Genomic DNA, 16,963 nt, shown 5'->3' with positions numbered 1-16,963 from the left:
GACAACTTAGAGCCTTTGCACTGCAGGGCCACCTTCTGGTGACTATCTTCTAGTGCTGATCACCCGCCTGGTGAGTTACTTAACTGAGCCTGGGCAAGAAGCTGCCTTATCTCTCTCTTGCTGTTCACGAGTCCCTGAAGGCTTCATTGTTGCTGGTCATCGCCCAGTGTGTGTAAGCCTTCTACTTCAGCCATGTTGGATGGTCTGGTTTAAAAAAAAAAAAAAAAAAATAGTCAGGCTGCCAAAACTTGCACCTAACACAGGTCCTGAAGTCATCTTTGCTGACGCCAATGGCCATCACTGCTAACACGGGCTGTCCTCCAAGCCAGCAGTTGCTGATCTCAGCACCCAACGTGCCAACAACTATCTAAGTCACTCAGAGTAAATAGCCTCCTGCCTGCTGCAATCCCGTCTCTGTACCAAAATAAATAAAGCACAATTGTAAACAGGGATGTTTCATTAACAGGTCATTGAGTAGTTCCAGTGACCATCAGCTCCACGACCCATGTTCAAATGAAGAAGCAGTGCCTTCTCCTGAACTATGAATGGCCGATTCCTCCACCCCTATTGGGGTCAACGTCCAAACCCAACAGTTTAAATGCCTATGTGCACTATGTAATTAATCTAATCTGGTCCTCTTGATCCCTACGGGCGCGATACATAGAGGATTGCAATATATTCCTAGCATCATCATTTAAAGCCATTTCTTGCAGCACGGTAAGTAGACTTTCTTGGGATAGTTTGCCTCTATATTCAAGTGTCTACCAGTTCAGTTTCTTCTGTGGAACTCTCCCATGGATTAAACAAACCTGTGACCATTTGCGCTGCCCTTCTCTGTATACATTCAATATTCCCAGTAAATCCTATCTGGTAGAGGCCCCACACACCTGAGCAATATTCTAGGACCAGTTGCACAAGTGATTTTGTAAGCATTCGCCTTTGTAGACTGATTGCACTTCCCCAGTATTCTATCAATAAACTGAAGTCTACTATCTGCTTTACCCATGACTGAGCCTATGTGATCACTCTATTTCATATCCCTACAAAGTGTTACACCCAGGTATTTATATGAGTTGACCAATTACAACTTTGACTCTTTGTTGTTATAGTCACAGGACATGACTTTTTTCTTTGTGTGCACAATTCTACATTTCTGAAGATTTAAATCAAGTTCTGAATCTATGCATCACTTTGAAATCTTAACAAGAGCAGCCTGAATATTTGTGCAGCTTTTCATACAGAATTTCATATAGAAAACCGCATCATCTGCAAAAAATCTGAAGTTTCTATTAACACCAAGTTCACTAATATTCAACATCAACAGTGAGGGTCCAAATAACAGAGCCCTGGGCACACCCAAAGTTACTTCCACATCTGAATCCAAGTTCGGTTTCACCTGACAGATATTTTTGGAATCCTTGTTCGGTGGCATGGAGGAAGTTATGCTGTTAGAGATTAAGTTTTGAGTTCAGAATATAAGAACCTAAGAATCTACAGCAAATGGATTTCAAGGATATTGGACAATGGTTTTGCTGATCACTTCCTTTTTGTTTGAGAGATATATTATTTTATATTATAGTTAAAAAAGAAGCCAAATCATTTATAAATTCGGTATAGAATCTGATACGTATTTTGTCAGGCCCTGGAGCTTCATTCAATTTAATATCTACATCACTCATCTTTGCATTGGCCCAAGAATCAAACTGGGCAATAAACCTGCATTTTCATTTGTGAATAAAATTTGGAAAACTATGTTTAGGATTTCTGCTTTTGCTTTTCTACCCTTAATTTCAGTTCCTATATCATCTGTGAGTATCTGGACATTATCTTTGGTACCAGTATGACATATGATCAGAATTTCTTTGGGTTTGTGCGAATCCTTCAGTAAACCCTGCTATGGTTCCACTACATACATGTTATGTGCACAGTCTATTAGTCTTATAAACCTGAGCCACAGTTCTACATGCTCCTCTCCAGAGCTAAATATTTTGAGTTCCTTATGGACGTACAATGCTATTGCCTCATTATCTAGTTTGCTGACAATGTAAGTACCTCTACTTGTTTTAGCTGCCCTGTCTACTTTGATGCTGTTGTTACTACCACTTTGTAGTCGCTGATAATCTGTGTGGATAATCTCAAATGGAACCTTGCTCCTAAAGCAGAAAACACACACACATTTACACAAGCACAATGTCTGCAGCTTGTGGTCTAGCGGTTAGCGTTGCTGACTCTAGATCACGGGGTCCTGGGTTTGATTGCCGGCCAGGTTGGGGATTTTCTCTGCCCGGAGACTGGATGTTTGTGTTATTATCATTATCACATCATCATCATCATCATCATCATCATCATCATTTGTGACAGTGGCTAGATTGGACTGCATAAAAAATTGGACTGTTTAAAAATTGGTACTTTATAGGGGCGCTGATGACTGCGCTGTTAAGCACCCCAAAACCAATCATCATCATCATCATCAACACAAGGACACAAGCACAATACACACACACACACACACACACACACACACACACACACACACACACACACACACGACCACTGTGGTAGGACTGCACATTGCAACAGTCTGGCCGCAGCGACCAGACACAGTGGCCATGTGTGCATGAGTAATGCTTGTGTGAATGTGCGTGTTTTCTACCTCAGAAGAAGGCCTTTTGGCCAAAAGCTTAAAGGTATAGCAGTCTTTTCATTGTGCCTGACTGTGATGACTCCACATCTTCTCCATATGGTAAGCAGCAATATTATTGTTAAAGTGCGTCCACACGATGCCTTTTTTCCTGTTCAACTTTGCACACGCGCATAAATTTTCAACAGCACCAACTATATATGCACATTGGTGCATGCGCGATTTCCTGGAAAAGGGATTCATGCATATAGCTCATTGCTTCCCGGCTTTGGTGGGAATCTTTGGACTTTTTAGCAGACGACAAGCAGTTGGGTCCTGTGTGCATTTCACTGTGTGTTGTTGAGACCGAGCAAGGTGGCGCAGTGGTTAGCACACTGGACTCGCATTTGGGAGGACGACGGTTCAATCCCGTCTTCGGCCATCCTGATTTAGGTTTTCCGTGATTTCCCTAAATCGCTTCGGGCAAATGCCGGGATGGTTCCTTTGAAAGGGCACGGCCGATTTCCTTCCCCATCCTTCCCTCACCCGAGCTTGCGCTCCGTCTCTAATGACCACGCTGTCGACAGGACGTTAAACACTAATCTCCTCCTCCTCCTCCTCCTGTGTGTTGAGGTTATGTTGTGAAGCGGTTTACATGCACTAATGTATGTTGCTCCAAAGGTAGTACACTTTTATTTAGAGATGATTACAAACAAGAGAAGTCTGTGCCAAACACCATTTCTAAAGATTATTTGAATAAAAAATTGAGATGTGATGCTCAAGAGTACCACGTATTACATAAAAAGTCTCCTATCATATTACTTTAAAGAATAAGATATCATAAATTTTGAAGCACGAAAACAAGGAAGAATTAGCCAGAAATTTAAGTAAAGTGTCTACGAAAGCTGTGGACGAATATTCATGTTATGGGGACTTAATAGCATAACTGAGGGGCTTGACATCTGAACAAAACAAATGATGGGATATGTGTAGCTCCTCAACAAACAACTAGAAATATAAAAGAAGGGCACTGATGATGCAAAAAATACAAAATTGGAAAAAACAACCTCTGTCCTAATGGATTTTGGCATCTACGCAACTTGCAAATTTGTCGAAGCTGAAGATGTTAATCAACATAGCCTATTAAGCTTTCAAGATCAAAATCGCGTAAACAACTTTCTTTATAAAGTAAAATACAAATGACACATAGGAAGTTAATTAACCTTCACATAACGACCAAGAACTTCCACCTCAGTTTCACAAGTAATCACTGAAATGGTTTGTTTTGCAATGCTAAATAAATAGTTAAAACTGGTATATACATCAGCAGTTGCCAGCTAATAAGATGTTATTGCCAGCTTTATCACTGCAGATTCCCAACCAGAAAATCTAAAATGCCACTGTGACTACCTTCTGAAATTTGCAAACAAGACATTGTCATTACTTTGTATTTCTCATACCTCTGTTAGATACTTCTTAACCCACAGTCTTTGATGCATTTTCTTTTTTGTTACCCTTAATCTCGGCATAGAGGTAAAAAAAATTTATAGATATTGCAAAGGAAAAGTTTGAAAATGACAATCTAAAAGTCAACTTACAAAAAACAAATATAATTCCCTTCAATTTTGGTGATTTGCAAACTTGTATTGATTCTCAAGATAGTAATATTTTAGGGAAAATCTGCAGTGAGTGTGAATTCCTAGGTATATGCATAGATAGCAAACCACTATGGACACAACAAATTGACAATGTATATGCAAGGCTATCATCTAGCCTATATGTTTTAAGAAGAATAGCTCCATATATCAATACCCAAACAATGAGAATGATGCATTTTGGTTTAATACATCCATTTCTAGCATATGGTCTTTCATTGTGGGGCAGGCCTTCCAAAACTCATGTAGACAGAGCTTTTAAACTCCAGAAAAGAGCCTTCAGAATATTAGGCAAAAAAGATGCTAGAACATCATGTAAGGGATTGTTTATACAATTTAAAATTCTGACTATCTATGCTATGTATATGTTTGAAACAATAGTATTAACTGTAGAAGATAAGACATATACAAGTCGTAAAGCAGAAATTCATGATCACAATACTAAACAAGTACAAAATCACCATATGATATACAGAAGACTGAAATAAACAGCAAACAGTACATATATTAATGGAGCAAAATACTTCAATGCACTGCCAAATGAATTGAAGGTAATAACTGGAGAGACATTCAAAAAACATCTAAAATCATGGCTCATTGAGCAGTGCTTCTATGGCAATCCGTAGAAACTAAAATCTAAAGTATTATTATGTCAAATAATTTGGACTACATTCTTAAGTTCCTATTATAAAGTAAATTTAGATTGTATACTGTTGTATTGTACTACCAATTGCCCTATGAATGTAATTACATGTTTCACACAAATAAATTACATCTTCCAATAAATGCAGCACCAGCTCCCAAGCAATGAGAAAATGTGTGGACAAAAAGATGCCCATGCATACATGCTTTAACACTTTGGACGACGATTTAAGTGTGAAGTATATATACTAACATCCAATCCTTTTACAAGATGACTTACTTGCTGTCCGCAGCCAATCTTCTTTGCTGGCTTCTGGAATCTCTTTAAACTTCTTCTCCAAAGAGTGATGCTAGGAATATTTAAAATTCTCCCTCTTCTTGTGAAACTAATAGATACTCGAAGGTTACTTTTCATCAACTAACGATATCTTAAAACTTCATACAGAACAAGTTTCTCCCTTCTCACATAAGTATCTGACTTCTTGTAAGTCACTCTTATCTCCTCAAGTCAGAAACAAACCTAATTACATCCACAAAAGAGCTGGCTTAATAACCATAACCATAACTCTATATCACAGGATTCATGAAATGCGTCTTGCCTCTAACAAGGTTGGAATAAGAGTTTTTTAAGAGTTCTGTTTTCACTAACGATAGCCACTGACACTATTATCACAGAGTTACATAAATACTCCGTGGTCCTCTTGTACGCACTCACTAAATATCCATAGACTGCCTGACAGGTACTTGTCGGTGCCGTTCGATCGCCGCGTCTACATTCTTCCTGCAACTGAATTTAAACCTGCACACACAGACATATGACATGATGTAGGTAGGATTCCACTCCCTCACACTCATATCTAAAATATTGTGTGTTCGACATGATAGAAGACTGAGTAGTTCGAAAATTTACGCAGAAATTCTCGAAACACTACAATGTGTTCTTTCCACAAATTTTGTGCATGTCCTTTTATTCCCATGCGTCTGTGATTGCGAACGAGGAAAGACACATCATGTGAACATACCTCAATTCCATCCTGGGCTTTACATTGTGTAGCCTCTCACACTTCATTATTAGTAGAATTAATTACAATTCTCTTTCCACATAGTCATCGTAATCAAACCGAGTACTTACCTTCACATCACCAAATGAAGCATCTGTACAGTTGGTATGCGCTCAAACTGCTGTTGTGCTTTACCATTTCTGAGGTGGAGTAACATTCTTAACATCATGAAAGTACAAAATGGCTACAAAATTATCTGGTGAACTTCTGAAATAAATGTGTCAGTGGCATACTAGCAAGTAACCACCCAATGGTGGAGACACCAGTCTGAACAGTGTGCTAGCTGTTTAACATCAATCTTCTTACATTTAACCCATTTTGATGTTCGTGTTTATACAACTGGAACATTAATCCAGTCCAGTAATTCATCAACCACTTTGAAATGACTGGTGTACCCAAGAGCAGGAAAATACAGATACATAATTAACTAGCTGCAGTGCTAAATCATGATATTGGCTCTTATTTAAGGAAACACATCTCTTGACCACATAAGATCTAATGATCTGATCCCTATCCATTTTGTGGACAAGTCCTGCAAAATACTAATTAATAGAGAACAGTCAGTTTTAGCATTATGTCAGTGAAAACCATTTTGTATATGATAAATATCCCTCCCCGCTTATCAGAATAAAAATTACACTGCAATTGAAAGAAGGATAAGGGAGGGTATCAAATGTGTCAAGTTTTATGTATTAACAAGAATTTATAGAACATGGTTTAATTTCTACAAGGGCCACACATTTCAAAAGCCCTGTACAGTGTGCATGCATGATTGTTATGGTGTTGTGATGAAGTTGAAAATCATGTCAACTGAGAGTAAGACTTTAGACATGACAGTCATATATGTGTTTGCTGGTTTGTATGGCTGCATTATGAGTAATTCAGTTTTAAAATGGAAGCTGAAAATGAGTCACGTTGGATTACACACAGTGACCACAATTCCTACATCAAAATCTAAACCCTACGTGGAAGGAACCCACTTTGAAAGGGGTACATGGGAATAGTGTTGTGGGAAGTAGGACAGTATCACGGTGGTCTGCTCATTTCCGTGAAGGTCAGGTGAGCACTGAGAACAACGCAAGAAGTGGAAGTCCATCAGATGCAACATACTACACCTCTCAGGTTATTGTTAATGACATTTTGAGAGGGGATTGATGAAAAACAGATGAGGAAACTGCATATGAGGTTAGAATGTTTGTAACTTTAGTTTACAGAATAATAACTGAAAAGTTATTGGTGAGAGAAGTTGCTGCTACATGGGTTCTGCATGATTTGACAGAAGATCAGAAAGCAGGTCATGGAAGAATTGCTCCAATATTATCGAACAGAGGAAGAATAGTCTCTGAAAAGGATTGCTGCACTTGATGAAACCTGGAGACGAGATTTTGGGCCAGAACTAAAGTCTCAGCCATTGCAATGGAAAAATTCTGACTCTCCATGGCCAAAAAACTTGTGCCACCAACAATCGAAGGTGAAACTCGTAGTGCATCTAAACTGGATATGTGAAAAGTAAGTGGTATAGAACAATGTGATATCAGTAATTCCAGTTTTTAATGTTCATTTGTTGACAGTTTTCTTTTGTTAATCACTTCTCCTGTCTCAGACACCTCCATGGTGACACTCCATCTTTTGTATAAAGAAAAAAGTGTAAACTTGTATCAAAAAGTATTCAATGCAGTGTTTATTATAAGTTTGGAGTGGGGTTTTATTTAGGAGGAGGAGGAAAAAGACATGTCCATTACAATTCCTTCTACAAAAATTTTATATTAAGAAAACAATGCCTTATTGACACAACACGGTCAGAAGAAATTTATTTATCTATTAAGAAGAAGGCTGAAGAAGAAGATTCTGGAGCTGCTGCTATTAAGAAGAAATGACATAAAGCAATAACGTCTGTGGATATTACTATAGAAGATGTAAGGAAAATTGGTAGCGATACAGGCAAACTTAACAATAGCAGCTGTTCAGTCTGCCACCCTCCCCATGTATCTTCAAAGACTTACCATTATTAGCATAAATTTAAAAATAAAAATATATAACTAAATCATGTCACCCCTTTTGAAACTGATGACAGTCTCTGTATATGACATGAAAGGAGTCATAGCTACAATAAAGAGCCCCAGGCATGTGCTACAAACTGTTCCTGCAAAATGTTTTGCATCCGGAGGCCTGACATACTTGCAGCTGGTGTCCTCATTTTGCACAATAATGCAAGACCACACACTGCCCTGCCACTGAGAGACATGTGCAACAGATATGGATGGGTAATCTGATATGAGCCCACCAGATTTTGATTTATTTATTTATTTTTTTTTTTCAAATTGAAGGAACAACTCCATGAAAAATGGTTTGATTCAATTATGAAACTTCCATGGCATGATCAGAGTAATCAGACAGCTCAACAATGAAAGTGCCCTATCTCGAATGCAGATGTTCTCAAAATGCTGGGAAGCTGTCATATGCAAGAATGGAGATTATGTTGAAGGCCTGTGAAGATATTTTGTAAAATAAATTATTTTATTCAATTCTATCTTACAGTGTGCAGACCTTTTGAAAAGTCCTTTCATATGTTAACATCCCGTAATTTGTTTGAAGTATTAAAACTTAATATCCTACAGATTATCACAAAATTTTCATGACTGTAACACACAACTATACAACTATGCAAAATATGTCAGATACGTACGTCTCATAAAATTTTTGACAACCTCAGCTGGTCGGAATCCACACAGTGCTTCAAAATCTGTTAGTGCAATGGCTAGTTCAGGTTTGTGATTAGGATCTTTATACAGATCTGGATATTTCTGATGTAGTATTTCAGCATGAGCCTGTAATTAAGAAGTGACATGTTCTCAGGGTTGAAAAGTCATAGAATCAATGTAAAAAATTATCAGAGTTGCAAAGTAAGAAGAGTAAATGGGGAGACACTAAGGATGTAGTACTGACTAAAGGAGAAACACCAGTTGTTCACTGTCAACTAAGCATACCATACAACTTCTTTTTTCAGAGATTATGAGAACAGAAGGAGAAAATAATTTTATGCATGTCCTGCATTGTGCTGCCACAACTGTTGCTACTTTGAGGGATATGTAAATTACCACTTTCTTATCAGATGCCTCTCTGATTGATTTCCATACTCCTATGGCTGGTGTGAAACAACTACTGGAATTCAGAAAATTCTGCCATGGCCTTCTGCTGCTATCTGTAACTATTTGCCATGTTTTTGCCTTTGCAATCCAAAAGACAGATTCGCTTCTGATGGAGTGGTCTGAACCTTCACAGTGCTGCCCACCTGTCTACGATTACAGAATGGCATTCATAATTCCACCAAAGGATAGACGGTTTTGCAGAGTGTTCTGAAGACTTTGATAGAAATACCTTAGCTGCAAGACGAATCACTCTTTAACATAAATCATCCATCCTGGACACTGTTTTCATGTTCACACTCAGCTACTTGGCTATACAGCATCAAGTTCTCTTTGCTCAGCACTCATTTCAACAGCTTCCTTTCACGTTCCCTTCTGTTTGGAATGTGTGTCCAGATAGAGCAGATAATGTTCATTTCCCACTCTGCAATATCTTTGAGGGTGGCTGAATAGAGAGGAAAGTCAGTGGCTGAATCAGCACTGTGGCTGAGCTAAAATGTACTGCTTGACCTCTGTTCAGAAGTCAGTTGCTATATGAGGTCTACAACAGCCTCTAAGAGGTGGCTCAAGAGGTGGAAGTATCTTCACTGATGCATGCATGACAACAGCTACTGCCTTTAAGCTGGTGATGAGAGAAACAGATGGAGTGTAACATGCTACTAATTAATGATGTTACCTACTGCTTGATTTGTTATGGTACACGCTGGTACCACATACTCTTACCTCTGATGAAAAAAATCAGACTGCAGATTTTGAGATGTGATATGAGAGAACTATTTTTTTACCAGTACAGATGTTATATTCACACTTTTAAAATGCTCAAAAAGATGCTAAAATAATACTTTAAGAAGCCCAATTTAATTAAAAAAAATGGAATGTTACCTAACCCTCAGCCCTTTTACAACAAAGGTTTTGTTATGATTCTTCTGAGAGAGAGTAGGTTTCCAGCATAGGTTATAAGCATTTTTCAAGTGTGTTTCCTGGAGACATAAGAAAAATGGCTTTTTCTATGCTAGAAGTTATATCTATTCTATGAGAGTTTTGAACCTATTTATGCTCCATAGTATTACAGGAACTACCCATTAATGAGAGTTTTCTTTTCTGTTTTCTCTTTGCCTTGCTGATGCTGGAAAAAACTGTCAGGATATTTGGTCCCTCTTGTGGACTTCAATGAGTACAACACTACCTTTGCCATGAGAAGTGAGAATTCTCAGTGACTGGATGGCTTCAAACCAGCTTTCTTTGGTTTTGGTCACCTTTTGGATGAACGTTTCTCTATACTTGGAAGTGATGTATTTATATGGACAAGGATATTTGTTTTTTGGCTTCTTGAGATTGAATATTTTTGTTCAAAAGATAAACTGACAAAGAGTTTTTCCATTTTCAAGTGCAGGTGCAAATAAATGCATTTGTGGCCAATTCTGATGCTTGAATTTAGGTTGAGGCATCTCTCTTGGTGGTGTTTTTTTTTTTAAAAAAAAAAAAGGTGCTGCAAAGGGTGTTCTTCGTACTGGAGGTTGCTTCAACTTTTAGATTCATCGTAAGAACTTGAAGCCGATATTGTAGGAAGATAATTGGAATTAGACAAGGATGAGATGGGAGATGACGTACTGCAACAAGACCATGACAGAGCAGAGAAAGACGTAAGTCTAAACAAGGCCTCTGGAGTAGACAACATCCCCTTAGAACTATTGAGATCCTTGGGAGAGCCAGCCGAGACAAAAATATCCCAACTGGCAGTCAAGGTCTATTAGTAGGGAGCATAAAGGTGGAGGCTAAAACATAATACTTAGAAATTTCCCAACATATTAACGATAACAGCTTACAAAAATTATAACAAATGAACAAAACATGCAATATGTACTTAGGTATGATATGTACTCCTAATCTGAAAGCTGACTGCGTAAGCAATCATGTCAACATGTTCCTTTCATAATCACATGAAATATAAACAATTTATTGAAAATATACGCAAATTGTGCTGTAACTACAATTTCTCCACATAAAAACATAGTATGAGATCACAGCTGGTAAACTTTTTGGGGTATAATGTCATGGTCCATGAAACTCTTCTGTTCCTAATGTTTTGTCCAGGACTGCAGCAGTCATCTTCAGAGACGTTGCTTCTCTGTTGAGTCTTGCTGACTGATGGGTCGGATGTCTGAGAGGGACATGTATTCTGGAGAAAAAAAAAAAGAGCATAGCCTGAGTTACACGTGATAAACAGAGATCATACGTGTCAAAGATAGAACTTACCTATCAATTGCTGTTTTGTCAAACATAAAAAAGGGGTTTAGCAATTCTGCAAAGCTACTGTCTATATGACATTAACATTTCTCCTTTCCTATTAAAACCATCCCTATGTTTATATATTTCAACAGTTTCTATACACAGCTGTAGTTCATATTCATATATAAAATTTTTGTTTCAGAAAACTTCACTTTGGGACTTTCTGGCTGTAGAGCATGCTCCTGCTGCAGCCAATTTGTCTATTTTCCCCAGCTGGCAAAGATTTTTGTATTCCTTTAGCTATGTACTCACACTTCTGTTGGTTGTTCCAAAATAAACTTAACCACACGTACACGTAATTTTATACACGCCATTTGCTTCCACAGGAGGGTGTTAATTTTTTTTCAGATTGGAATGCTTGACCAATTTTCTTAGTTGGTCTAAAAACCGATCTAATATCTTGTTTCTGTAAAATCTTTCCAATTTGATCTGTTACTATTTTAATAAAAGGGAGAGAAACTGTATTCTTTCACCATTGTTTTTCATGCTTGCCCTTCGACATACCATTACTTGGTCATAGAATTCTGTTTCATTCTTTCCGTCAATAACCATTTTTCTCAAAAGCCTGCTTTAGATGTTTTAATTCAGCATCCAGGTATTCCAGCATGCAAATCCTTTTGGTTCTATCATCAAGACTTTTAATGACATCTCTCTTTTTCTGTGGATGGTGATTAGGGTTCTTATGTAAAGTATCAGTCCGTGTGTGTTACTTTTTGGAAAACCTTATGTTCCAAACTTCCATTGGTCTGTCTCATAACTAACATGCTCAAGAAAGGTATTTTGTTGTCATTTTCTATTTCCATAGTGTACTGGATTTTTGTATTTATACTATTAGAAAACCAAAGAATTTGTCCAAAGCTTTTTCATCACCATGTGGCCAGAACACAAATGTGATTCACAAACTGATATCAGTGAGATGGGTTTCTTATCTGGTTTTTCTAAAGCTGACTGTTTGAATTTCTACATATAGAAATTAGATATAGCAGGACATAATGGGTTAACCACTGCTAGACCATCAAGTTGTTCATAAAATTCATCATCCAAATGGAACTGACTGGAGGTAAGGCAATGTCTGAAAAGAATGGACAAATCTCCTGGGAAAATAACTGTTATAAAAACCGTAACTTCATTGACTGGAATCATACTGAATAAAGACACTACACTATGTCGAAACTTACAGGGATATCGCCATGAGCGAGGATTAGCCCTTCAATTTTTTCTACAAAATGATGCGAGTCTTATGTATGACTCAGTTTTCCAAATAAATGGCTGCAAATGAGCTGCCAGGTATCTTGGTATTTCATACATGGGAGAATTGATAGTGCTAACAATGGGTCTCAGAGGAAGATCAATTTTATGACTTTTGCTTTGATAGACCTGTTGATTCATAATGACAGTAGCATTCCCCTCATCAGCACAAATAATCACTATCTCTTCATCTGTATTTAAAACTCTGAGAGCCTTATTAAATTACTTTCCACATGTTTACTGTGGCACAATACTCTGGTGGTTTCAAACCGGATTGCATTTGCAATTTCTTTGGGGAGAGTATGCATACCTGCTACTATATTCACAATAATATACTTAACTGGTACTTTCATAGGTCCTGCTATAACTAATTTCTGCAAGGAGGAATCTTCACATTCAGCTTTAGAAAAAGCAAATAAGAAATCATCTCACTGGTATTGGTTTGTCAATGACACATTTGTGGTCTGGTCACACAGTAAAAAAGCTTTGGACAAATTCTTTGGTTTTCTAAATAATATACATACAAAAATCCAGTTCACTGTGGAAACAGAAACTAACAGCTAAATACCTTTCTTGTATGTGTTAGTTATGGGACAGATCAATGGACATTAGGAACATAAGGTTTTTCGAAAAGTAACTCACACAGGTAGATATTTAAGTAAGAACCCTAATTGCCATCTACAACTAAAGAGAGGTGTCATTAAAAGTCTTGCAGACAGAGCCAAAAGGATACGCATGCCGGAGTACCTGGATGCTTAATTACTACATCTAAAGCAGGCTTTTGAGAAACATGTCTATTTGGGGAAAGAAGTAAACAGAATTCTACAACCAAATAATGGAAGGTTGAAAGACAAGCATGAGAAACAATGATGGAAGAACACAGTCTCTCCCTTTTATTAAAAAAGTAACAGATCAGATTGGAAAGATTTTACAGAAACAAGCTATTACACCAATTTTTAGTCCAACAAAGAAAATAGGTCAAGCATTCCAATATGTTATGAATTAACGCCCTCCTTTGTCAGAACATGACGCATTTAAAATCTGTGTAGGTAAGATTTATATTAGGACAATCAACAGAAGCACGAATACATGGCTAAAGGGATACAAAAGTCTTTGCTGCCCAGGGAAAATAGACAAATTGGCTGTAGCAGGCTAAGCTCTTCAGCCAGGAAGTAACAAAGTGAAGTTTTTTTGCAGCAAAAATTTTATCTTTGATGATGAATTATTATCCATAGCTATGTAGGCAGGCTATTGAAATATATAAACATAGGGATAATTTTAATAGGAAAGAAGAAACCATGAAACTTAAAGACATACGGACAGTAGCTCTGTAGAATTGCTAAACAGTTTTTTTATCTCTAACAAAACGACAATTGATATCTAAGTTTTATCTACGACAAGGATCATCTCTGCTTATCAGGTGTAACTCAGGCCACACCCATTTTCCTAGAGTACATACGTCACTCTTTGGCATCTGACCCATCAGCCGCCACAACTCAACAGAGGAGCAATGCCTCTGAAGACATCCACTGCAGTTCTGGACAAAATGTTTAGAGCAGAAGAGTTTCATGAACCACGACCTTATACTCCAAAAAATTTACCAGTAGCAATGACATCCACTCATGAAAACCTTCATTCTATCATAGTATGAAATCAGCAAAAGTATCCGATTCCATTATCCAAACAATCATTACATCTAACCAATCATAATTCAGTGTTTTAACATGTATTTGTGGTTTAAATTTGAAGACATCATAGTAGTGGATGTATTCACTCATTTATTCATATCTATTGAAATAATGAACAAATGTTTTAATATACAGTGCAAACTGATCATGAGCATTTATTATATGCTCTAGGTTTTATATATATGAAGTTAGTATTTATAACTGAATGGTGGTCATTTTGCAAATACATGTACTGAATTCAGTAGTGGCCAGTTGACTAAACGCTTAAAGAGCATACAGAGTAGTGCTTGTATTCTTTACTAGGTGAACTTTCAGGATGAGAGGCTGTTAAAGTCTGTGCAGCCAGAGCAATGCATGCCCTAGAATAGCATGTGTTGGACTTAGTAAGTTTCTGGTGGTCGCAAATTAAACACTCAGAAATATTTTGGGATTTCGAATAATTTTGAGGGAGTGAGTTCTGGACATTAAATTCTGTTGGGACTCAAGAGATTTTCACGTGGCTTTCAGCAACTGTTTTTCCTTGATCACATGAAGTTTATTGTTATTTAAACAGTTTTAGGTAGCTGTGAACTAATATTACACTGCTTTTATTATTTCTAATTGTGACAACCTTATTAGTTATATCAACAAAAACAATAAATTTTTGAACATATGATTTAATTGGATAGATAAAAAAATCTACTCACCAGGCAGCGGTAGGAGAACACACATATAAAAGTATTAAAGTTTGCAAGCTTTTGGAGCCAGTGGATCCATCTCCTGACAGAAAGGTTGAAAGGGAAGGAACAGAGGTGAAGGAAAAGGACTGGTGGGGTTTATGAAAAAGAGTAGTGTTCAGAAAAGTTGCCCAGAAACCCGTGTCAGGGGAGACCTGCAGGACAGGATTAGAAGGAAATTTCCTTCTCATCACGTGAGAATGAGTTTAAAGCCACTAAGGCTAATTAATAATTATTTTTGAGACAGAGTAATGTGTTCAAGAATATAACTTTATTTTTGCATGTCATTGAACACAGGAACAATACCACAGACCAGAGATATAAAAAAAGATCACATAACGCTAGAACAAAACCAAAGAATAAACACACTGTAAATAACATTCTTCACAGAATAAACGCCAAAGTCCACTGTGCAATTTCATTGTGTCACCAGGCGGTTCCTACACAGCCCTCCCTTTGTAGAGTGCAACTCCGGCACGTAAGGATACTTGTATTTTATAATTCTGCCTGCCCTAGAGTGCTTCTCTGAGAAGCACTTTTGGTGTGGTTTCCTGCTTCTGGCTTGTCGTGTTGCTCTCTGCATGCAACACCTCTTCGTCATATTGTGTAGACGGCGGTTCTTCACAGGTGTCTTGATTTTCTTCATCACAGGGCGGCCACATGTGCGCTGGTTTAACTCTCTCCATGGAAACTGTTTGTCACTTCCCGTCATGATTTATCTGCAGCGTATGTTCATCTCTCGCGAGTACTTTATACAGCCCAGTATACGGCGGCTGAAGAGGTGTTCGTACAGCATCTGTCCTCAGCCACACATAAGGGCAATCGCTGACCTGCTTGTGAACGAACGGCGTGTTGCTGCCATTTCGAGAACCAGATGTAGGTCGTAGCTGTGCCATGTAGTTGCAGACTTGTTGTAAGACGTAAGGCATGTCGCCCGCTGTCGCTTCCATCGGTTCAATGAAAAATTCTGCCAGCAGCCTGAGGTTCTCTCCATAAACCAGTTCAGCCACAGATGCACCTAGGTCTGATTTGCAGGAAGTTCGGAGACCTAGCAGCACCACTGGCAACACTGAAGTCCAGCTGTCCTTATGGCACATCAATGCTGTCTTTAATGTCCTGTGCCACCGCTCAACCATGCCATTGCTCACTGGGTGATAAGCGGTTGTGCGGTGATGGCAGGATCCACAGAGCTTGGCTAATTGTTGGAACAAAGTGAATTCAAACTGTCATCCTTGATCAGTTGTCACGTATAGTGGAAATCCAAAACGGGAGATCCAAGAAGCCAAAAATACTCAAGCTACCATCTCCGCTGAAATGTCCAATAGTGGAGAAGCTTCTGCCCATCTTGTATACCAGTCCACCAACGTCAACAAATACTTGTAGCCTTCCGACGGTGGTAGAGGGACCACAATGTTGAAATGAATTTGGGAGAACCTATTTGTTACCGGGAGAAAATCTCCAACTGCTTTATGTACATGTCATCCAATCTTGTTCCTTTGGCACAGCATGCATGTTGTTACCCAACCACGGCAATCCTTCATTATACAGGGTGATTCAAAAAGAATACCACAACTTTAGGAATTTAAAACTCTGCAACGACAAAAGGCAGAGCTAAGCACTATCTGTCGGCGAATTAAGGGAGCTATAAAGTTTCATTTAGTTGTACATTTGTTCGCTTGAGGCGCTGTTGACTAGGCGTCAGCTTCAGTTGATGCTAAGATAGCGACCGCTCAACAGAAAGCTTTTTGTGTTATTGAGTACGGCAGAAGTGAATCGACGACAGTTGTTCAGCGTGCATTTCGAACGAAGTATGGTGTTAAACCTCCTGATAGGTGGTGTATTAAACGTTGGTATAAACAGTTTACAGAGAATGGGTGTTTGTGCAAAGGGAAAAGTTC

At 38.2% G+C, this 16,963-nt stretch overlaps 1 protein-coding gene across 3 annotated transcripts in view; it reads right to left on the bottom strand.

Annotated features, from left to right (window-relative positions):
- Window positions 1-16,963, bottom strand: part of LOC124711581 (mannose-6-phosphate isomerase) — a 109,296-nt gene that overhangs the window by 63,607 nt on the left and 28,726 nt on the right. For all 3 annotated transcript variants that reach the window (XM_047241749.1, XM_047241741.1, XM_047241732.1), the window contains exon 3: window positions 8,665-8,806. In XM_047241749.1, the coding sequence (XP_047097705.1) occupies window positions 8,665-8,806 (142 nt within the window). The remainder of the gene's footprint in view (window positions 1-8,664; window positions 8,807-16,963) is intronic.

The sequence above is a fragment of the Schistocerca piceifrons genome, chromosome 1 (genome assembly GCF_021461385.2).
Source record: "Schistocerca piceifrons isolate TAMUIC-IGC-003096 chromosome 1, iqSchPice1.1, whole genome shotgun sequence".
NCBI classification, from domain to species: Eukaryota; Metazoa; Arthropoda; class Insecta; order Orthoptera; family Acrididae; genus Schistocerca; species Schistocerca piceifrons.
The sequence above is the reverse complement of the archived record's forward strand: the minus strand, read 5'-3'. Positions and strand labels throughout refer to the sequence as shown.